Source organism: Trichechus manatus, unplaced genomic scaffold (assembly GCF_000243295.1).
Source record: "Trichechus manatus latirostris isolate Lorelei unplaced genomic scaffold, TriManLat1.0 scaffold00004, whole genome shotgun sequence".
Lineage (NCBI taxonomy): Eukaryota > Metazoa > Chordata > Mammalia > Sirenia > Trichechidae > Trichechus > Trichechus manatus.
The window spans coordinates 8,978,560-9,003,503 of NW_004443940.1; the positions used below are offsets into that span (position 1 = coordinate 8,978,560).

Consider the following 24,944-nt stretch of genomic DNA (forward strand, 5'->3'; position numbering starts at 1 on the left):
AACCACCTCTGATGAAGACGGATGCAAAAGTCCTCAATAAGATACTAGCAAACTGAATCCAGCAGCATATGAAAAGGATTATACACCGTGATCAAGTGGAATTTATCCCAGGAACGTAAGGTTGGTTCAACACTCAAAAATCATTTAATGTAATACCTCATACCAACAAAATAAAAACCAAAAATCACATGACCATCTCAATAGATGCAGGAAAGTATTTGACAAAATCTAACACCCTTTCATAATAAAAACACTCAAGAAACTGGGAATAGATGGAAACTACCTTAACATGATAAAGGGAACCTCAGATCCACATTTGTACCCATTCCAAAGAAAGGTGATCCAACAGAATGGGGAAATTATTGAACATGTCGCATCGAAATACCCATGTCATACAGTATTCACACAAGTAAAAATTGTTCTGAAGATCACTCAAAAGTAGTTGCAAGAGTATATTGGCAGGGAACTGCCAGAAATTCAAGCCAGATTCAGAAGAGGACATAGAACGAGGGATATCACTGCTGATGTCAGATGATCTTGGCTGAAAGCAGAGAATACCAGAAAGATATTTACCTGTGTTTTATTGACTATGCAAAGGCATCTGACTGTGTGGATCATAACAACTTATGGATAACACCGTGAAAAATGGGAATACAAGAACACTTAGTTATGTTCACCAGGAACCCGTACATAAACCAAGAGGCAGTTGTCAGAACAGAACAAGGGATACTGCCTGGTTTAAAGTCAGGAACGGTATGTGTCAGGGTTGTATCCTTTTACCATACTTATTCAATCCGTATGCTAAGCAAATAATCCGAGAAACTGGACTATATGATGAAGAATGTGGCATCAGGATTGGAGGAAGTCTCATTAACAACCCTCGATATGCAGATGACACAACTTTACTTGCTGAAAATGAAGAGGACTTGAAGTACTTACTGATGAAGATCAAAGACTACAGCCTTCACTATGGATTACACTTCAACATAAAGAAAACAAAAACCCTCACAACCGGACCAGTAAGCAACATGATGATAAATGGAGAAAAGATTGAAATTCTCGAGGATTTCATTTTACTTGGATCCACAATCAACGCCCATGGAAGCAGCAGTCAAGAAATCAAAGGACGCATTGCACTGGGCAAATCTGCTGCAAAAGACCTCTTTAAAGTGTTAAAATGTAAAGATGTCACCTCAAGGACTAAGATGTGCCTGATCCAAGCCATGATATTTTCAATCGCCTCATAGGCATGTGAAAGCTAGGCAATGAATAAAGAAGATCGAAGAAGAAGAATTGATGCCTTTGAATTATGGTGCTGGTGAAGAATACCAAATATACCATGGACTGCCAGAAGAATGAACAAATCTGTCTTGGAAGAAGTACAGCCAGAATGCTCCTTAAAAGCAAGGATGGCGAGACTCTGTCTCACGTACTTTGGACATGTCATCAGGAGGGATCAGTCCCTAGAGAGGGACACCACGCTTGGTAGAGTAGAGATCAGTGAAAAAGAGGAAGATCCTCAACAAGATGGACTGACACAGTGGCTGCAACAACAGGCTCAAGCATAACAACGATTGTGAGGATGGCGCGGGACTGGTCAGTGTTTCGTTCTGTTATACATAGGGTTGTTATGAGTTGGAACCATCTCTGTGGCACCTAACGACGTAAAAACAATGTACTTACACATCTATTCCTTTAAAGATAAATTAGCTCACTTATACTTTCTTTAATCTCCCTCTACCTTGCCTGCTCCCTTCTTCTTCTTTTTTTTTGCTTTTTCTGCATGGATGCTTTGTAGGACTTATCTTTTTCTTTGTGGGGCGGGGGGGGGGGGACTGGTTCCAAGACCCCCACGTGGATACCAAAATCCGAGGATGCTCAAGTCTCTTATACAAAATGGCGTAGTATTTGCTTGTAACCTATGCAATCCTCCTGTATACTTTAAATCTCTAGATTACTTATAATATCTAATACATGGTAAATGCTATATAGTTGTTTTATGACAACTAAAGAGTTGCTCTGGAAGGTAGCCTTTCTCTTCTATGAGTTTCTTGAGTTCTTCTTGGAACAGCGATGCAGCCTGGATATCAGCGATGAGTATTCGACTGTGGTCTTGAAGTTCTGGAGGCTGTAGTGCTTTCCAGAGCTAGCCAGCCATCCCTTACTGGCCTTAAACTCGTTCCTCTCGCTCTCCTAAACCACTTCACACTTAGCTTTGAAGGATTGCTATGACCACTTCACTGCTTTTTAGCAGCCATTTTTTCACAGAAACAAAGGGTGCACACAACACAAGGAGCAAACGAATGAGACACGAGGCAAACAATGCTCAAACGATGACTGCTGGAGAGAGACTGAGGATGTGTGAAATGGTGGGAGGCTACAGCAGGGGATGCCTCCACATCACTTCATTCACGTGCATTCAGTGGAGTGCTCTCGGCATGTGGCAAACACAAGTTTTGCTTTTTAGAACTTTTTTTTTTTTTCCCAAGTATTTTTGATCCACGGTTGGTTGAATCCATGGACACAGAACCCGCTGGCAACTATCAGCAACATATGTCTCAGTATTGATCATTACACTATAAATTTCCCGTAGGCTTTGGTATGTTCTTTTAAATTGCAGGTTCAGTTCTTCCTTATATCTTTTATTATTTTTATTTTATCTTCTTTAGAGATACTAACACACATCATTTTGTTGGAATTTTACAGCCATTTCTCAAATTCCATTATTTTTTCTACTTGATTTTATGTCTCTTTTCTCTGGATTGGTACAATTTTTTCCCTTTAATTTGTTCTCCTATCCCTTCAGTCTCCCTTTTCATCATATTCTTATCTCAACTCTAATTTCATGTCTTTTATTCAGAGTGTAAAACACTTACGAAAAAACTTCTCATCTTCTGGAGTATGCTATTACCGATTGTATTTCCTTCTTTCTTTTGCAAGTTGTGCTGTTCCCCCACCCCCTTCCTGGCCATTGTAGAGCTACAATGTCCTGTTTTTCATCTTATACATTCTTGATGTGAGCAGATGTAGATGGACTACTTTTAAAATATAGTATGGGCAGATTAGCTCCTTGCCTCCTTTCTCTCCTTATCTGGGTTCTGTTCTATCTTCCTCTCAGAGGTAAAGCTTGACAGCTAGGTATTAACGGCTTGTGTTTTATATACTTTTTTCATGTCTGAAAAAGGGGGCCATGGACAAACATAGATTTAATCTTGGCTCTTTTTTACTGTAATTTTAAAAAGTCTTGTATTGAGGTTCTCCACTGTCTTTGTCAGTCTTCTGGAATGACTTTAGGCGTCAGGTTTTGTCCTGTTATGATATTAGACATGAAGCTTCTGATACTATTTATTTGTAACCCATTTCCATAATGCCAATATCTTTTTCCAGGAGTAAAAGTTACTTTACAAATCAATACATAAAGCCACATAGACAAAGTACCACTGAAGTAATTTGTACAAGAAAGTAAAAAAAAAAAAAAAGGGGGTGGGGGGGTATCTTTGCTTAAACCGTGAGGCCATATTCACATCAGAATGAAATGGAAACACACACATCAATCCCATTACCTGCAGTATCCATCTGCAAGGATTCTGTTTCTTTTGTCAAGGCTGTTTTAGGAACTGTCCTCTTACTACAGATCTCCTCTTTCTGTTTAATAGCTTTAATGTCGGGCAGGTTTTCAATCTTTCTGTCTTGTACTTCAGCTGAGTGCTCTTTAGCAGCACTGCAACCTACAGAGGGCAATTAATACAGTGTACAGATAGGAAGCTGACAAAAAATAAGTTTAAAACATTGGCTACGTGAAAGGCATTGTTACTGACATTGAAAACAAAATAAAAGGTCAATCAGAAATTGTTTAGAATTGTGTTTAGAAAACTGATGATCTAAATCAGTGCCAAAAACATGTACATAAATAGATGCAATACAAAGTAAAGAAAAACACCATAGAGAGAGACTGATAAAGAGGTAGAAGCACTTAAACTAGGAGAAACTACATTCAGATAGAGGATCATGGAATAACTCTGGACTAAGTCGCAACTGATTTAGGCGTTAGAAGATAGCTAAGATGGGATATACACTGAAATGGAAAGGGAAAGGTATTTCAGGCAAAGGTGACTATATAACAAAAGAATAAGTCAGCAAAGCAACTAAGAATCTAAAAAACAGAGCAACAATATGGTTAGCCTGATTACAGGATTTATAAGGAAAAGAGGTGGAAAATAGTGTCCAAGAGGTTATTTGAGAACAGATTATGAGTTTCAATGTTATTCTAAGGACAATGATAATTAATGAAAGTTTTTGATTAGGAGACTCACATGATAACATAGCTGTGTTTCTGGAACATTCTTTTAGCAACAGCAAAAAGGGGACACAATTTTGAAGTGTTGCCCAGAGTACAATATAATAATAAGAGAAAGCAATAAATAGAAAAAGAGAAGTGACTAATTATGCTCTAAAATATGTTTCTCGTCTCCAATTGTGACAGAGACTACCAGCTGTCAGCAATACTATTCATTTTCCTTTTCCTTTAAAATAGAACTCTGACTTTAGCTGGGTATATAGTTACCAGAATAAAGACTATTTCCCAGTATCCCTGGCAACCTAGCTGGTGTGAGGATGTGACTAAATTCTGGCCAACAGGATGTAAGCGGAATGGTACATGCAACTTCTGAGAATTATTCTTAAAGAGAGGAATATGCTTTTTTCTTTCCCTTTCTTCCTCCCTGCTGGCTGGAACATGGGCATGGCGGCTATGGCTTGTGAATCGAGGCTAAACATGTCAGAGCAACAGGAGAGAAAGAGCTTTGTTCCTGATAATCTCAAGCACCATGCCTACCTCTAGATTTTTATAAGAGAAATAATTTTCTGTCTTCTTTAAGCCAATGTTATTCTGTATTTATTTTCATCTCTCAGAGCCAAAATTAATCCTAACTTAAACACATTATTATAGACATTTTTAAATATTTTTGTTGTTGTTGTTGAGAATATAAACAGCAGAACACACACTAATTCAACAATTTCTATATATACAATTCAGTGACACTGATTATATTCTTTGAGTTGTGCAACCATTCTCACCCTCCTTTCCTGAGTTGTTCCTCCTCCATTAACATAAACACACTGCCCCCGAGTTTCCTACCTAATGTTTCAAGTTGCTGTTGTCAATTTGATCCCATATAGATAGATCTTAAAAGACCACAATGCTCTAGGTAGATATTTTTTACTAGTTGAGTCAAACTATGTTTTGGCTTAAGAAGACTTCAGGCGATATTTTTGGTTTAAGGTCTAAGATTACCACAGGGTAATAGTGTCAGGGGTTCATCCACCCTCTATGACTCCAGAAAATCTGGAGTCCATGAAAATTTGAAATTCTGTTCTGCATTTCCCCCCTTTTAATCAGGATTCTTCTACTGAATCTTTGATCAAAATGTTCAGTAATGGTAGCTGGGCACCATCCAGCTCTTCTGATCTCATGGCAAAGGAGGCAGTTGTTCATGGAGGCAATTAGCCACACATTCCATATCCTCCTATTCCTAACTCTCCTTCTTCCTCTGCTGCTCCAGAGACCAACTGTTGTGTCTTGGATGGCCTCTTGCAAGCTTTTAAGACCCCAGACACTACGCAACAAACTAGGAAGTAGAATACAAGCACTAAACCCGTTATTAGGCTAATTAACTGGGATGTCCCATGAAAGCATGACCTTAAACCTCCAAACCAAGGAACCAAATCCCATGAGGTGTTTGGTTGTACATAAACAGCCTCAGTAGCTTTTTTTGGTTGTTGTTATAAATATATCTATTGTTCAACTTTTGCCAATTCTACTTTTTACAGGTGTACAACCTAGAGACAGCAATTACATTAATCGGCTGTGCAACCCTACCCTTAATCAATGTGATTTTTCCATCACTGTAAACTGGTACTCAGTACTTTGTAAGTAATAACCCCCTCCTCCTTTCTGTCTCCCTTCTGCCCCTGGTAACCACTAAGAAACTTTGGTTTCTACTCATCTGCTTATTCTTGGTTTTTTATATACATGAGGTCATATATTTTTAATCAGCATAGTGCCACTGAATTAAAATAATTAGATAGGTAGTTAGGAAGTAAACAAGCTGAATTTACCCAAAGAACAAAGGTTTATGTACAACAATGGTATGGGAGACTCAACACCTCATAGCACTGAAATTTTTTATCAGCAGAGATAAAAAGTCTATACATGAATTTTTGGCAATGAGATTAATTTGTGTACTGTATTCACAAAGACCTCCAAAAATATCTCAAAAGAGTTTTTAAAATGCCAATTTTACCTGTCAATGTATACCAAAAAATGCAGGTAAAAATACCTTAACTATTTCACATATAAGCAAGATAGAGAGAGTTAAAGAAAGCAAAAAGAGAACAGAGAATATATTTGTTTATACCCTAAAGGAATAATCTCATTTGAAAGAACGAGAAGAAAATAACATGCATTCAATCCAGTTTAGCTACCTGCACTGTCCTTCTCTTCAGGCGAGGTAGGTTTAGTCAGTTTTTTGTCTGAGAGGTCCTCATCCCCAGTGATGGACACTTGAACTGGGATATCGTTTGATCGCACAGAGATGGAAAAGATAATAAACACAACAGACAAGTGAAAAAGCAAAAACAAAAATAACATATTAGGAAAAAAGCACCTCTTAGGCCCTACTATGTAAAAGCTGTGACAGTTATGGCTTATAACATGAATTGGAAAGCTTTCCATATTTTTTTGTGTACAATAACAGTTTAAATAGCATTTAAAGTAAAATCTGTTCTTTGATGGTATGATGCAACACTTTTTTAAAAAAGTTCAAATCAGGTATCTTTTTTCAAAGTAGATCTGAATAATCTTTTTTAATTCTTTTTAAATATTTTTATCACCTTTAGAATCAATTTTGATATTTCCTATAATCTCAGAAAAGCATCTATATCATCGAGACTTTATATACATCATTCTTGCATAATTTTTAAAAATCTCCTGTAGTTATAACCCTTCAAACTATCCTAATACTTTCTATTTCTCTTTTCCTTCTTTCATTTATTTTATTGGTCTTTTAAAATCAGCTCTTTTTTATCCTATGGGAAAACTCAAGTGCAAAATAACGTGTAATTAATACATTAAAAACCACCAACACAACAACTAGGATAAAAGTCAAACAGTTAATAATGGTTACGTTTTTGCAATAGGTTGACAAGAGAATCCTATTTCTATTCCTATTTCTAGGCACAAATATTTTCAACAAAGAAATCAGAAAGGCAATAAAGAGTACTAAAAACATCAAAGAACAAGCTTTGGTTTTATTTATCATGCTACCTTTTTTCCTTTTAAATTCATTAATTTTTCTAATTTTTATTACTTCAATCCTCCTAATCTCTTTGGTCTAATTGTTTTCTGAAATGTTTAGGTCATTTAAAAAAATCTTTTAAATGTTAATAAGGTATTTCAGGCATACTAAAAAGTATAAATAACTTAATGAACACCAACGTTATCTACCACAGAGCTTAAGAAACAAAACATTACAATCATTTCCCATGCAAGCCTCAGTGATACCATTCTTTCTCTTCTCAGCAGTAACCATTATTCCTAATTTAGAATTTATCAATCCCAAGGATGTTTTAAAATTTTTTACTATATAGTATAAACTTATCAACAACGTACTATTTTGCACATCTTTAACTTTCATATAAAGGGTATGATAATCTATGTACCTTTGAGCAACAAGGCCTTTTTCACTCAACATTATGATTTTGAGATTTACTCACATTAATATATGTAGCTCTGATTAACTCATTTTCAATGTCATACAGCATTCTATTGTAGGAACATACCAATTCACCTGCTGATCAACTTTAGGTTATTTCCAATTTTTTTTTATATTAAAAAGTGTTGCAATGAACATTACTATAAAATTTCTTTGTATGTTGTGTTGGTCACAAATATGATCGCAGACTGTGACTTTTGTTTATGATGTCTTTTGATATACAAAAAAATCTTCCATTTAGTAATGTCATATTTATTTATTTATGGTTTCCCTTTATGGTTTGTGCTTTATGTATCTTGTTTAGGAAATCTTTCACTATCTTATGGTCATAAGGATAGTCATTTAAATTTTAAAAGTGTAAATTTTTTCTTTTCACATTTAGTGTTTAATATACCTGGAGTACATTTTTGTTTAGTGTGTGGTAGAGACTGATCTGACTTTATCTTTTTCCTACATATACAATCAGTGATTCAAACACTGCTGAACAGTTCATCCTTTCTCCATGAATTGTTATACCAACTCTGTTACATATTGTTTCCACATACACAGGTGTATTTCTGGGTCACTATTCTAAACCATTTTTTTTTTCCTGTTTATTCCTAATAAATAAGCAGTGGTTAAAGTTATGGCTACTAACCAAAAGGTCAGCAGTTCAAATCCACCAGCTACTCCTTGGAAACTCTATTGGGGCAGTTCTACTCTGTCCTACAGGGTGGCTATGAGTCAGAATTGACTCGACAGCAATGTTTTTTTTTTTTTAATACAGTACGTCTTGATATCTGGTATGGAAGGTTTCCTTACCTTAATCTTTAAATCTATTTTTTGATTTTCCGTAAAAATTTTAGAACAGCATGTCAAGTTCCACTAAAAATGCTAATGGAATTGTGGGGAGCAGCACACTGAACTTAAGAGATTAATTTGGTTATCACTAGTATTATATCACTAGTATTTTCCAACTCGAGTTATTTACGTCTTCCTTAATATATTCCAATGAATTTTTATAATTTTCTTTACAATAGTTTTGCATATCCTTTGTTAGGTTCATTTCTAAGTACCTTATTTTTTGTTGTTATATAAAAGGTATGATTGAAGAAAATATTTTTAATTGTGTAGTAGAAAATATGTCCAGAAAAATAAAAATACAGAGCTCAGAGAATTATCAAAAAGCAAATGTGTGTAACTTTACCCAGGTCAAGAAAGAAAACCTAGCTAGAATCCTAAACGTTTCCCTAACTCCTCCTTCCAATACCCTCAGGCTGAGGGTAACACCTGATACTTAATACAACAGGTTGGCACTGAGTATTTCTGAACTTTATATAAATGGAATCATATAATATATACTCTTTCGTGTCTTACTTCCTTCTTTCACGTTAGGTTTGCAAGATTCATCCAGTGTTGTTGCATATAGTTGTCCTTCACTCATTCTCATTTGCTGATTAGTACTCAATAGTGTAAATATGCCACAATTTATCCATTCTACTGGATAACTACTGGGCATCTGGGCAGTTTCCAGTTTGGAGCTATCACAAATATTGCTGTGAAGAATATTTGCGTATGTGTCTCTTGGTGCTTGTGTGAATTCATTTCTGTTGAGTATATAGCTACAAGCAGAACTCCTGGGTCAAAGGTTAAGCTATAAGCAGAACTGCTACGTCAAAGGTTATGCTTTTGTGCAACTTTAGTAGATAATGCCAAAATGCTTTCTAAAGCCATCTTACCAATGTACACTCTACCAGCAGTGACTGAGTTTCACTTGCTCTACACTGTCACCAACACCTGGTACTGTCTTTTTCATTTCAGCCATTCTAGCAGGTGCGCGTATAGGTGAATTTTACTGCGATTTTACTTTGCATTTCCCTGTTGATTAATGAAGTCGAATATTATGCATATATTTATTTGCTATTGTCTTTTCTCTTCTGTAAAGTACCTATCCAAATTTTTTGCCCATTTTTATATTGGGTTGGCTACCTTTTTCACATTTATTTTTAGGAGTTCAGCTATCTTCTGTAAGTTTTGATATCAGGTTTTCATTATTATTCAGTTCTAAATATAATTTCCATTATGATTTCCTCTTTAACTTCTTACTTAGAAATACATTTTTTAATTTTCAAATACATGGATGAATCCCTGCGTGGTGTAAACGGTTTACGTGCTTGGCTGCTAACTGAAAAGTTGAAGGTTCAAGTCCACCCAGAGGTGCCTCAGAAGAAAGACCAGGTGATCTATTTCCAAAAAAATCATCCATTGAAAATTCTATGGAGCACAGTTCTACTCTGACACACATGGGGTAGCCCTGAGTTGACTTGATGGCAACTGGTGTGTTTGTGTGTGGTATTAATTTCGTAAGACTATCGCAACACATTACCACAAATTTGGTGGCTTAAAACAAGAGAAATGTATTCTCTCAAGAGTTCTGGAAGCTACAAGCTCAAAATCAAGGTGTTGGCAGGGCCATGTTCCCTTTGAAAGCTCTTCCTGCTTCCGATGGAGCCTGGCATTCCTTTGCTTGTTGTAGCATCATTCTCATCTCTGCCTCGGTCTTTTCATGGGCTTCTTCTCTGTGTGTCTCTGTATGTACTCTCTTCTTCTCATATAAGGATAGCCATCATTGGATTCAGGATGTCCTAAATCCAGGATGATTTCATCTCAAGACCCATAACTAGTTACATGTGCAAAAACTCTATTTCAAAATAAGGTCACATTCTGAGGTTCCAGATGAACATGGATTTTGGGGGACACTATTCAACTCATCACAGATGGGTTTTTGTTTTGTCACTCTGTATTTTTATTGAGTTTGAATTCGGCTACACTGTGGCCAGGGAAGCTGGTCTGTATGAGCATCAATTCTTTGAAACACGTTAAGACTTTGTCTTTGAGCAACAATTTCATCAATTTTTCTGTTACATGTGTTCTTTAAAATTATGCAAAGATCTCTATTATACGTCAAAGTTGTTAACTCTGTTGTTCAAATCCTGTCTAATTTTATTAATTTTTATTTCCTAATCTGTTTCTGATAGATGTGTGCTGTGGAATTTACTTACATAATCCTGTTATTTTTCCTGCAGATAAATTTGAGGGTATGCATATAATCTCTTAATTCTACCTTCCTGGTGCATTGATCCTTCTGAACTGTATTGTCTATATTAATGTTTTCCAGCCTCAATTTTTATTTTGTCTGATGTTAATACTGCTCACTAGCTTTTCTTTGGTTGGTATTTGCCAAATGTATCTTTTTCCATCTCTTTATTCACTGCTTTTGAGGGAAGGACAATATAAATTGTAATTTAATCAAAGTAACATAGATAGGTAGATACAGACAGACAGATGTACACCATATTTTTACACAAATACTGTGCACCTTCTATGTCTGTTTGCCAACTGCTCCCTCCTCCAAGAAGGTATTTTGGCAAGTAAGGTTGTGTCATCTTCATATCGCAAGTAGTTACTGAGTTTTCCTCCAATTCTGATGGTGCATTCTTCTTCATATAGTCCAACTTCTTGAATTATTTGTTCAGCATACAGATTTAATAAGAACGGTGAAAGGATACACCCCTTATGCACGCCTCTTCCAATTATAAACCAAACAGTATCCCCTTGTTCTGTTCAAATGACTGCCTCTTGATCGATGTAAAAGTTCCACGTGAGCACAATTATGTGTTCTAGAATTCCCATTCTTCGTAATGGTATCCATAATTTGTTATGATCCACACAGTTGAATGCCTTCATGTAGTTGATAAAACACAGGTAAACATCTTTTCTGGTATTCTCTCCTTTCATCCAATATCCATCTGACATCAGCAATGATATCCCTTGTTCCACATCCTGTTCTGAATCTGGCTTGAAATTCTGGTAGTTCCCTGTTGATGTACGGCCGCAGTTGTTTTTGCATTATCTTCAGTAGAATTTTGCTAGAATGTGACACTGATGTTATTGTTAGATAATTTCTGCATTCTGTTTGATTGCCTTTCTTTGGAATGGGCGTGAATATGGATCTCTTCCAGTCAGGTCTGAGAGTTGTGGGATGGGGACAAACAGGAGAATGCACATCCTGTCTGCATGGACAGCCAAGTCTCAGCTAAAGCTAATTACTGTCCTGGAGGAATGTGAGCTGAGGGCAATCAGATAATTCTGATTGTTCATTATTTTTAAATGTTAAAAATAAAAGTTATAAATAATCCAAGTGAGCCACTTATCTCCCTGCAGAAACCAGTCTGAGATGTTAGTTTGCCACATGTGACAGAGATAAATTCATGAGGCAATTTAATCAAGATTTTATATGGATTTTAGTCTCTGAAACATACTCAATTAGTTATTTCATTTCAAAAGTCTTATTATCATGTTTTATTTCTCATGGTGAAAATAAAGTTTATGGTTTTCAAGTATCTCTGAAGCATTTCAAAAGACTTTTACATTCTTGTATATATGAGACAAGTTTACATAACAAAGCAGAAAAAGCATAAAGACTAGACCATATTCTAATTCAGGGTGAACAGGAAAAAAAAAAAAAATCCCACAAAATAGACAAAGTCAACCCAGTTACCTGCAGTGTCTTTCTGAAAGGGTTTTTTCCCCACTGACCAGGATGGCTCAGTCACTGCCCTCTTACTGTAGATCCCCTCTTTATGCTTAATGTTAACAGTGTCTGAGAGGTCATCATTCCTTGTGCCTAGCACCTGAGCTGGGAAGTCTGGAGCAATGGCATCATCGGACCCTACAGAGAAAACAGAAAAATACAAATTAACACATATATAGACAAGGAGTTGAAGAAAGACTTCTTAAAAAAAATTGCCTCTTGAACCACTTCTATAAAAAAGACACCATGGGAGTTTTGTAGGGTGATCAGAGAAAGATGGCTGTAAAACTGAAGCTATAAAACATGCATAATAAATTGCAATGATACAAGGTAAGGAAGCAAATGACATAAGAGAAGGTGTATACAGTGGAACATCAGTTCAGAACGGAGGCTATTTCCAGCTCTGGAAGATTTTTAGAGGAAGAAGAAAACAGACTGTACCTTGGAAATAAGTAGGCTTTTTGATGTAGGGAGAGGAAGGAAGAAAGGCATTTTAGGCAAAGGTTACAGCATGAGCAAAGATAGGCAGGAAAATAAAAATTAGAGGAGGAGTAGATACTTTTGTGGTCAGGCTAAGTTACAGAATACATGAAGGAGAGTGGTGGGGGGTATTAAAAAAAATAATATTTTGGGATAAAATCCAGCAGGCCATGGAATTACAAGTCAAGAGTGCAATATCATTAAAGATTTGTAAATAAAGGGATATTATAATCAGCTATGTTTCTGAAAGATTAATCTGCCAACAATACAAAAGACAGTATGTTGAAAGAAAAATTACATGATAAAAAAAGGATTTAAAAGTATATGATTTTCTTTTAAAATATATTTCAATATTTCTATATCCACTGAAAAGAGAAGGTTATCTGTTTTCCACGCCATGTCTAAGAGGCAAAAGAACATCTCTGAGTGTATAAGTGTCTGTAGTAACTTTAGAATTATCTTCTACAAAATGTTTTTTCTAATCTGGAACGTTGTACTTCATGTATTTCCTGGGCTCCTAGTATGTGTATGGTAGTAAGAGCTTGCTGAATACCAGTCTCATCACTACAGTGCAAATACAAATAAGCCATGATGGGTTTTTCAGCACAGAGTTCAAGGACCCTAGAAGGCCTTCTAGGCCAAATCTACAGATTGCTATTGGGCTCTTGTCAGCTTCTCCCTCATACCTCTCTGGCAAATCCTTAGTATCCTTTGTTCTGTCAAATCTCGCAATGTTGGAAGTCCTCAAGGAGTCAGAACTGGGTTCTCTTCACTCCCTAGGTTAGCTCATTGATTACCAAGGTTTGGAACACTATATGTTAATAACCTTAGCCCTTTCTTCTGAGCTTCAGGATCCAGCATTCAGGGACACAGCTAACCTTTACAGCACTTTTGTGGAAATTAGAAAAAGATGTCACTTCTTCAAATAAAAAAAATTATAATTACTGTATATTATGGTACAGTACAAACAAAGGTACCTGGTGGCCCTTCTCCCTTCAGACACTCCTAGACACCAGAGAGTACACAACAGCAGCAGCTTGCACACTCTGCACCACTATCCCTTGTCCTCCAAGAGAGGTGACTCTGTCAGGTTGAGTCAGCTGGAGAACAATAACTAGGTCTCTGAGAGCATTCGGTGGGTGAGCAAGAAAATTAACATCAGTGGAATTGAGAGTGCAGTTGAAAGAGACTGCAACCCCATACATGTGTGTATGTTAATGAGCGTCTGTGTACTTATTTTCCTGTGTTTGTGTACAAGTGTAGTATGTGCAAGTGAAGATATATGTTTGGGGCAGAATGAGAATTTGCATTACTGCTCCAGAACACCTAGAACCCCCAGGCCTACCTGTTTATAGTTTATGATGTAAACAGCACCACCTTATATGTGGTGTCCTTGTGTACAACCCCAACATTTGTAAACTGACTCTGCTTACATTCAATTGTAGATCTCTACTTGGATGTGCAACAGGAATTTCCATTTTAACATGTCCAAAACAGACATTTTGATCATCACTCCCAAATTTGCTTCTTCCTCAGACCTCTCCATTTCAGTAAATGACACCTCTATTTACCTACTTGCTCGCTCTAAAAAACTAGAAATCATTCTTTTTACCTCTTTCTCCCTTATTCTCTACATTGTATTTATCACCACGTACAGAAGGAACTATTTCCTAAATGTAAGTTAATTGTGTCCACTTCTCTCCATCTCTATTGCCATTACTCAGTTTTATATCCTTTCTTTCACTAGAGATACATTTTAAATGGCAGTTAGGGGCTAATGTCTACACGTAAGATGGAAAAAACATGCAGAGTCAAAAATCACACTTAAAGGTTCCTTAGGAAGGCCCCATGTTGAAACTGACATGTCTGCTCAATAAACCGGCAGAGTCCACTTTTTCCTCCAGGCTTGCAACATTTCACTGTGCCTGCATCTAAGCACCTGGTACCATCTAACTACCTGGCTTGTATTTACAGGCCACGTTGTATCAAAAAGACACTTCTTTAAACTCTAGAATTATGCACAGGGAAGCAATATAAGACACTTATACGATAAAAGGCCAGTGAGAACTACAATGAACCGTTAGGAGGGAGGTTCCCCACCTCCCATTTCATACCCCCTCAGGGTCGTATGTTCATAGTGGTAGAGTGCACAAAACACACTTTTAAAATTGCCTCTCTCTTTCGTTAAATATATGAAATCGAACTTAAGTTAAAGGTAGTATAAAAATGCCGATGTATGCTAAAATTATTTATCATAGCTAAATACATTTTACTGTATTCTAGTCATCTGACTTAATTGCTTATGCAATCTTGCAGTTTCCTATGTTTCTTTTTCTTATTTTATGTTATTTTACTGATTTTATTTTCTTAGAAGTAATTGGTCAGCCATAAGAGGGAAGTCCTGATAAATGCCACAACATGGATGAACCTTGAAAACTTCATGTTGAGCAAAATAAGTCAGTAGCAAAAGGACAAATGTTATATGATCTCACTTATATGAAATAAGCAAATATATAGAAACCAAAAATTATTAGTGGTTACCAGGGGTGGGAGGAAGGGGAAAAGGGAAATTTTTGCTTAGGGAAATTGAGTTTAAATATTAAATATTACTTTAAATATTACTTTTGTTCATACTGTTCTGCTTTCTTCCTCAGCTACAGCTATAATTCTTGGTTTGGTTTCGTTAGCTGTGTTTCATGTTTCTCATTTTCATTTTGGTTTTCCTTTCCCTCTGTATTCTTGGAGATTTTTTCGCATTTGTCCTCCATATCATCAATTCAATTTCCTTCATGGTAACTTTACCCTTTATTGGGTCTACAAAGTAGATTTTAAATCTGCTACCACAGTTCTAAGTTTCAGCCTATCTTTCCTTCTTTTGTTCATCTCCACCTTCTTTTGTTAAAAAAAAAAACTTAAAATTGATACTATTCACATACAAAAAATTTACCAATTTGAAGTGTACAATTCAGTTGTTTTTAGTATATTCACAACCATCCCACCATTTAATTCCAAAACACTTCTGTCACCCCAAAGAGAAACCCTGTACCTCTTTAAGCAGTTACTTATTTCACTCCCTCCCCATGTATCCTGTCCCTGGTCATGACTAATCTACTTTCTGTATCTATGGATCTGCCCATCCTAGTTATTTCATATAAGTGAAATCATCCAATTTTGTGGCCTACTGTGTCTGGCTTCTTTCACTTAGCATAATGTTTTCAAAGCTTATCACTGGTGTGTCATGTATCAGTACTTCAGTCCTTTTTATGGCAGAATAATATTCCATTTTACCAATATACCACATTTTGTTAATCCACTCATCAGCTGATGGACATTTGGATTGTTTCGACTTCATTATGAAAATGCTGCTGTGAACATTCACGTACACATTTTTGTGTGGACACAAGTTTTCAATTCTATTTAGGTATATACACCTGGGAGTGGACTTACTGGGTAATATGGTAAATTCATGTTTAACATTTTAAGAAAATGCTGAAGTGTTTTCTAAAGTGGCTGTACCATTTTAAGGTCTCACCAGCAGTTCCACTGTCTCCACATTCTCACCAACACTTGTTATTTTCCTTAAAAAATAAATAAAATACAGCCGTCCTCCTAGTATGTGTGAAGTAATATCTAAATGTGGTTTTGATATTCATTTGCTTAATGACTAATAATGTTGAGCATCTTTTCATGTGCTTATTGGCTGTTTGTATATCTTCTTTAGAGAAATGTCTATCTGTTAAAATACTTTTCCTATGTTTTAATTGGGTTATTTGTCTTTCTGTTGTTGAGTTACAAGCATTCTTTATGTATGTTTGATATCAGTCCATTATCAGATACATGATTTACAAATATTTTCCTCTCATTCTCTGAGTTGTCTTTTCACTTTCTTGACAGTATCCTTTGATACAAAAAAGTTTTAAAATTTGATGAAGTCCTATTTATTTTCCCTTTGTTGCTTGTGCTTTTGGTATCACATCCAAGAAATCACTGGCTAATACAAGGACATTAAAAAAAATTTATTCCTATGTCTTTTTTCTAAGAGTTTAATAGTTTTAATTGTTACATTTAGGTCTTTGGTACATTTTGAATTTTGATTTTCATACATGGTGTGAGTTAGGAGTCCAACTTCATTCCTTTGCCATGTAGATATCCAGCTGTCCCAGCACTGTTTGCTGAAAATACTATTCTGTCCTCCATTGAATGGTCTTGACAATCTTGCTGAAGACCTATTCACTACAAATATAAGGGTTTATTTCTGGACTCTCAATTCTGTACCATTGATCTATATATTATCCTTATGACAGAGGCACAATATCTTGATTACTGTAGCTTTGCAGTAAGTTTTAAAATCGAGACGTGAGCGTCCTCCAGCTATGTTCTTTTTTAAAACTGTTTTGAGTATTTGGTGGTCCCTTGCATTTCCATGTGAATTTTAGGATTAGCTTTTACATTTCTGCAAAATAGGCAGGTGGAATTTTGATAGAAATGGAATTGAATCTGTAGATCAACTGGGGAGTATTGCCATCTTAACAATAATAAGTTTCCCAATCCATGAACACAGGACATCTTTCCATTCATTTAGGTCCTTCTTTAATTTCTTTCAACAATGTTTTGTAGCTTTCAGCAGACAAGTTTTGCACATCTTTTCTTAAATTTATTCCCAAGTAGTAGTTTATTTTCTTTGATGCTATTGTAGCTAGAACTGTTTTCTTAATTTGTCTTTAGAATTGTTCATTGCTGGTGTACAGAAATATATCTGATTTTTAATATTAATTTTGTATCCTGTAGCTCTGCCCCATTCATTTAGTGGCGCTACACGTTTTTTTTTTTTTCTTCTGCGGGGGGGGGGGGGGACTTGTTTTTGTATGTGGGTTCCTTCATGTTTTCTATATAGAAGATAATGTCATCTGCAAAGAGAGATAATTTTACTCCTTTCCAATCTGGATGCCTTTTATCCCCCTTCCCATTTTCTCTAATTGTGCTGGCTAGAAGCTCCAGTACAATGCTGAAACGTGGAATAAAAGCGGTGCGAGTGGACTAATCTTATTCCTGATCTTACGGAAAAAGCTTTGAGTCTTTCTCCATTTAAGTATAATGTAAGTGAGGAATCTCCCTTCTATTTATCAGGCTGAGGAATGCCCCTTCTATTCCTAGTTTGTTGAGTGTTTTTATCATGAAGGGATGTGAGATTCAGTTTAATGCATACCAACTTTGTACTCTTACAGTAAATCCCACCTGGGCATGGTATATAATCCTTTTCATATGCTGCGGTATTCAGTTTGCTAGTGTTTTACTGAGGACTTTTGCATCTATATTCATAAGGAAGACTGTAGTTTTCTTGGGATATCTTGTTAGGTTTTGGTATAATCGTAATACTGCCCTCAGAATGAGTTAGTAAGTATTCAACTGTTATTAAATTTTCTTTGAATATTTGGTAGAATTCACCAGTGAAGTCACCTGCGTCTGAGTTTTCTATTGTTAAGTAGTTTTTTGATTACTAATTCGATTTCTTCATTTATTTTAAGTCTATTCAGATTTTCTATTTCTTCCAGAGTTAGTTTTGACAGTTTGTGTCTTTCTAGGAATTTGTTCTAGATGAACTAGATGTCACCTATGTTATATAATTTGTTGATAACAAGTATTCCTTTATATTCTTCTATTTCTGTATGGTTTGTGGTACCATCCCTTCTTTCATTTATTATTTCAGTAATTTCAATCTTCTCTCATTTTTTCTTTTTGAATCTAGCTAAACGACAACAAAAAAAACCATAAAACCAAACCCATTGCCACTGAGTTGATTTTGACTCATAGTAACCCTACAGGGCGGGGCAGAACTGCCCCATAAGGTTTCCAAGGCTGTAAATCTTTACGGAAGCAGATTGCCACATCTTTCTCCTGCAGAGTGGCTGGTGGGTTCACACCACAGACCTTTCAGTTAGCAGTCGAGTGCCTAACCACTGAGCCACCAGGGCTCCCTCAGTCTAGCTAAAAGTTTGTCAATTCTATGGATCTTTTCCAAGAACCAACTTTTGGTTTCATTGATCTTTCTCAAATGTTTTTTCTATTCTCTATTTCATTAATTTCCTTTCTAATTTGTATTATTTCCTTCCTTCTTCTAGCTTTCAGTTTAGTTTGCCCTTCCTTTTCTAGTTTCTCAAGGTGGAAGGTTAGGTTATTGATTTCAGATCTTTCCTCCTTTTTAATGTTGGTGTTCACTGCTATAAATTTCCCTCTGAGCACTGCTTTTGATGCATCTCATAAATTTTGGTATTTACTGTTTCATTTTCACTCATCTGAAGTATTTTCTGATTTCCTTTTTGATTTTTTATTTGATCCATTGGTCATTTAGGAGTGTGTTGCTTCATTCTCACTCATTTGTTAATTCCCCAAATTTGTTTCAGTTACTGAGTTTCAGTTTCATTCCACTGTGGTAGGATAATACTACTTTGTTGATTTCAATTCTTTTATGTTTATTCAGGCTTGTTTCATGGCCTAACATGTGGTCTATCCTGGACAATATTCCATATATACTTGAGAAGAATGTGTATTTGGCTGCTGTTGGGTACAGTGTTCTAGAGATGTCCATTAGGTCTAGTTGGTTTAGTGTTGTTCAAGTCTTCCACTTCCTTGTTAAGCTTCTGTCTACTTGTTATATCAATTACTGGAAGTCAGCATTGAAGTCTCCAATCATTTCTGTTGAACTATCTAGTTTTCCCTTTAATTCTGTCAGTTTTTTGTGTTATGTATATTTGGGGCTGTTGTTAGACACATATGTTTGTAGTTGTTACCTTCTTCATGGATTAATCCCTTTTATCATTATAAAATGTCCTTCTTTGTCACTACTAACAATTTTTGTCTTAAAGTCTACTTTTTAAAATATTTGGAAAGCCACTCTAGCCTTTGGTTAATGTTTATATGAAGTATCCTTTTCTATCCTTTTACATTCAACCATTTGTTCTTTGAGTCTAAAGTGAGTTACTTGTAGACATCAGATAGCAGCATCATTTTTTTTACACACTCTGCCAATATCTGTATTTTCATTGGAGATTAATCTATTTACATTTAATGCAAGTGTTGATAATGTAGGATTTACAGTTGTCATTTTGCTATTGTTTTCTACTATGTCTTATGTTTTTGTTTCTCAATTTCTCTGTTAGTGTCTTCTTTTGTGTTAGATATTTACTAGTGTAGCGTTTTAATTCTTGTGTTGTTTCTTTTACTGTATATTTTTTAGTTATTTTCTTAGAGGTAGTCTTGGGGATTAACAGTAACATCTTAATTTATAACAATCTAGTTTTGATTAAAATCAATTTCAGTGGTACATAAAAAATCATACCTTTATACATTTTGTGCCCATCAACGAAGATTTATAATTATTGCTTAATTCATTTGTCTTTTAATTCACATAAGAAAAATAAAAACAGTAATCCAACAATACATTTATATTGTTTTTTATATTTACCTACATGGTTACCTTTACCAAACCAAAACCCATTGCCGTTGAGTTGATCCCGACTCACAGTGACTCTACAGGACAGAGTAGAACTGCCCCACAGGGTTTCCAAGGAGCGGCCAGTGAATTCTTACTGCCTATCTTTTGGTTAGCAGCCGAAGCTGGCTGTAGCTCTCAACCACTGCACCACCAGTGCTTAATTTATATAAGAAAAAAAAATACACAGTAATGCAAAAAATACCTTTATGTTGTTTTTTATATTTACCTTTACCAGTGTTTTTTATTTTTAAAGGCTATTGCTAAGCTGGAGTATGGGGGATGGGACGAAGGAAAGTTAAAATGCCACAAAGCTCATTGTTCTTAGCAAAATTCAGCTTGTTTTTCTTGAATAAATGCCCTCTGGGTTGCCGCAAGCCTTTGGTTAATTTCAAGAGCTTTGAAAAAGTTGATTCTGACAATTTTTCCCAGTTTTTTTTTGGTTGCTTTTATGGAGGGGCAAATTTCTGAAGGTCTTCACCATTTTTGCTGATGTAATCCACCCTCCCCCCTTTAAAAAAAAATCTCAGCCAGTTCTCCTCCTGTGGCTTTTGCTTCTGTTGACAAGTGATTTTATTAATATAAAAAATACTTCAGTCCCTTTAATAAGCATCAGTATAAAGTATAAAATGGTTTCAAAAAAAAAAAAGACACGATACTTATCTTCACAGAGCTTATAGTCCAATTAAGTGGATTCTTGCATACTACTTAAGAATGTTAATGTGCCTATTAAGTAAATATCTAAGATCTATCTTTTTTCTTTGGGAGGCTATTTCCTTCACCTGGTCTATATAGTATTTTACAAAAAAGCTTTCATTCAAGAATTCTACACCCAGCAAAACTGCCCTTCAAAAATGAGGGCGAAATTCAGACATTCCCAGATAATCAAAAGCTGAGGGAATTCATCATTACCAGATCTTCCCTAAAAGAAATGTGAAAGGGAGTCTTCCAGTATGAAAGATAAGGACACTAGATAGTAACTCGAAGCTGTATGAAGAAATAAAGACTTTCAGTAAATCTAATTTCAAGGGCAAATATAAACGCATATTAAAAGGATTATATACTATGATCGAGTGGGATTTATCCCAGGAATGGAAGGGCAACTCAACCTAAAAAAAATCAATTAATGTAATACAGTATATCAATTTGTTCTTGTTGTTAGTTGTCCTTGAGTCAACTCTTGAAAACTCCATGTGAATGAAGGAAAAAAAATCACATGATCATTTCAACTGACACAGAAAATGCATTTGATAAAATTCAACAACTTTACACGATAAGCATACTCAGGAAACTAGGAATAGAAGGGAAATGATCATTTGATTTTTAAAACTATGCCGCTGGATTCAGTTGGCCAGTATTTTTTTTAACATTTTTGCATCTGTACTCATAAAAGATATTGGTTAGTGGTTTTGTTATGATGTCTTTGTCTGGCTTTGGTATCAGGGTAATGCTGGCCTCATAGAATCTTTCAGCCAAATTTTTCTCAAAGTTAATGCTGCCTCAAAAAGTACTGGGACACTTGACCAGATTTCTATTGGTACATACGTACGTTCTGTCTTCTGAACTAGGAGCTGAAAATGAGAGAGGAATTGAAGATTTTCCTACCTACAATCAGTTCAGTGAGCTTGTTTTATTTGTTAGCGAACAACTGTGTTTTTTGAAAATCACAGCCTTCCAGGTAGTGAAAATTTCTCCCAGTTTCTGTTTATAGGCATAACAATCAATCCTAACGTCTGGTAATATGAACATTTTTGTGGTTCTTCCCTCCTCCCCCCGCACCAGCAGCAACATATTGTGAAATTCTTGCTGTCAGCTGCTGTGAGTTGGCTTGACTCATGGCAACCTTATGTATACACTGTAGAACAATATGTTGCCAGGTTCGGCGCCATCTTCATAATCGTTGCTGTGTTTGAGTCCACTGTTGTGGCTATTGTGTCAATCCATCTCAGTGAGTTTTCCCTCATTCTCGCTGACTCTCTACGTTACCAATCATGATGTCTTTTTATAGTCACTGGTTTTCTTGAGGACACGTCCAACGTAAGTGAGCTGAAGTCTCGACATCCTCGCTTCTAAGAAGCATTCTGGTTATATTTCTTCTAAGACTGACTTGTTCATCCTTCTCGCAGTCTATGGTTTATAAAATGTTCTTTGCCAATACCTCAGTTCAAATGCTTCAATTCTTCTTTTGTCTTCCCTTTTCACTGTCCAGCTTTTGCATCCATGAGGCCAATGAAAATACCAGGGCCTGGGCCAGGTACACCTTAGTTATCAAAGTGACAACTTTGTTTTTTAAAAATTTAAAGAGGTCTTTTGCGGCAGATTTGTCCAATGCAATACGTCACTTTATTTCTTGATTGCCATTTCCATGAGCATTGATCACTGATCCATGTAAAGTAAAATCATAAGACAACTTCGATTTCTTCTTCATTTATCATGATGTTGTTTATCAGTCCAGTTGTGAAGATTTTTGTTTTCTTCACGTTCAGGTGTAATTCATACTAACGTTGTAATATACATATATATATATATATATAATATATTTTATATATATATATATATAAAACAACATTTGCCAATTCACTGAAGACTGTAGTCTTTGACCTTCATCAGTAAGTGTTTCAAGTCATCTTCATTTTCAGCAAAAAGTTGTGTCATCTCCATAATGCAGGTTGTTAATGAGTCTTCCTCCAATCCGGATGCTGTGTTCTTCAGCATATAGTTCATCTTGGATTATTTGCTCAGCCTATAGATTGAATAAGGTCAAAGGATACAACCCTGCCCCCACCTTTTCCAATTTTAAACCACACAGTATCCTCTTGTTCTGACTGCCTCTTGATCCATGTAGAGGTTCTGCATAAGCATAATTAAGAGTTCTGGAATTCCCATTCTTTGTAATGGTATCACTAATTTGTTATGATCCACATAGTCGAATGCCTTTGTGCAGTCAATAAAACACAAGTAAATATCTTTCTGCTTTTGGTCACGATCCATCTGACAATAGCAATGATATCTCTTGTTCTATGTTCTCTTCTGAATCTGGCTTGAATTTCTGGAAGTTTCCTGTCAATGTATGAAACTGATGTGAAATGGATTGAACATGCAATCAAGATGCTTTGATAATTACTGGTGATTGGAATGCAAAAGTTAGAAACAAAAAGGGAACAGTAGTTAGACAAGTAAAGTATTATGATGAAATGTACGGCTTGGTGATAGAAGTAATGCTGGAGATTCCATGATAGAAGTCTGCAAGACCAACAACTTATTCAACATTTTTTCTGAAAAAAACAAATGATGACTGTACACATGGACCACGCTGGAATGGATCACACAGCAATCAAATCAACTACATCTGTGGAAAGAGATGATGCAGAAGAGCTCAATATTATCAGTCAAGACAAAGTCAGGGGCTGACTGCAGAACAGACCAGTAAGTGCTCATGTGCAGGTTCAAGCTGAAGCTGAAGAAAATCAAAGCAAGTCCATGAGAGCCAAAATATGACCTTGAATACATCCTATCTAAATTCAGAGAACATTTCAAGAAAAGATTTGAGGCACTAAACACTAATGACCAAAGACCACAAGAGCTGTGGGAAGACATCAATGATATCAATGAAAGTGAAAGACATTAATGAAAGTGAAAGGCCATTAAAAAGACAGGAAAAAGGGAAAATACCAAAATGGATGTCAGGAAAGACCCTGAAACTTGCTCTTAAGCACAGAGTAGCTAAAGCAAACAAAAGAAATGGTAAAGTAAAAGAGCTGAACAGAAAGAAGACAAGTAAAGTATTATGAGGAAATGTACAAAAATCTGTAGTTAGAAAACCAAAAGGGAAGAACCATGATCATCAATTCTCAAGGTGAAAGAACTGCAAAGAAAATTCAAGCCTCGAATTGCATTACTGAAGGATCCTGGGGCAAAAAACTGAATGATGCAGGAAGCATCAAAGAAGATGTAAGAAATACATAGCTTCATGGTACCAAAAAGAACTGGTTGATGTTCAACCACTTCAGGAAGCAGCATATGATCAAGAACCAACGGTACTGAAAGAAGAAGTTCAAGGTGCACTTGAAGGGACTGGCAAAAAATAAAGGTCCAGGAACTGACAGAATACCAATTCAGATGCTTTAACAAACAGATGCAACACTGGAAATGCTTACTAGTACAGGTCAAGAAATTTGGAAGACAGCTACCAGGCCAACCAACTGAAAGAGATCCATATTTGTGTCCATTCCAAAGGAAGGTGATCCAACAGACTGCAGAAATTACTGAACAATATCATTAATATCACATGCAAGTAAAGTTTTGCTGAAGATCATTCAAAAGCGGCAGTAGTAGTACATTGCCAGGGAATTGCCAGAAATTCAAGACAGATTCAGAAGCAGATGTGCAACATGGGATATCACTGCTGATGTCAGATGGATCTTAGCTGAAAGCAGAAAATACCAGAAAGATATTTACCCACGTTTTATTGACTATGCAAAAGCATTTGATTGTGTGGATCATAACAAATTACAGATAACATTATAAAGAATGGGAATTCAGAACATGCAATTGTGTTCACGAGGAAGCTGTACACACATCAAGAGGCAGTCATTTGAACAGAACAAAGGGGTACTGCATGGTTTAAAGT

At 35.9% G+C, this 24,944-nt stretch overlaps 1 protein-coding gene across 5 annotated transcripts in view; it reads right to left on the minus strand.

Moving 5' to 3' along the window:
- ALMS1 (ALMS1 centrosome and basal body associated protein) overlaps window positions 1-24,944 on the minus strand; it is a 210,439-nt gene that overhangs the window by 48,195 nt on the left and 137,300 nt on the right. For 4 of the 5 annotated variants that reach the window (XM_023732665.1, XM_023732673.1, XM_023732658.1 and 1 more), the window contains 3 exons: window positions 12,313-12,483; window positions 6,484-6,567; window positions 3,564-3,728 (listed from right to left, as the gene is read on the minus strand). In XM_023732665.1, coding sequence (XP_023588433.1) covers window positions 3,564-3,728; window positions 6,484-6,567; window positions 12,313-12,483 — 420 coding nt within the window. Of the gene's footprint in view, window positions 1-3,563; window positions 3,729-6,483; window positions 6,568-12,312; window positions 12,484-24,944 lie in introns of those variants that run through there. The other variant, XR_002824358.1, reaches the window with a different exon arrangement.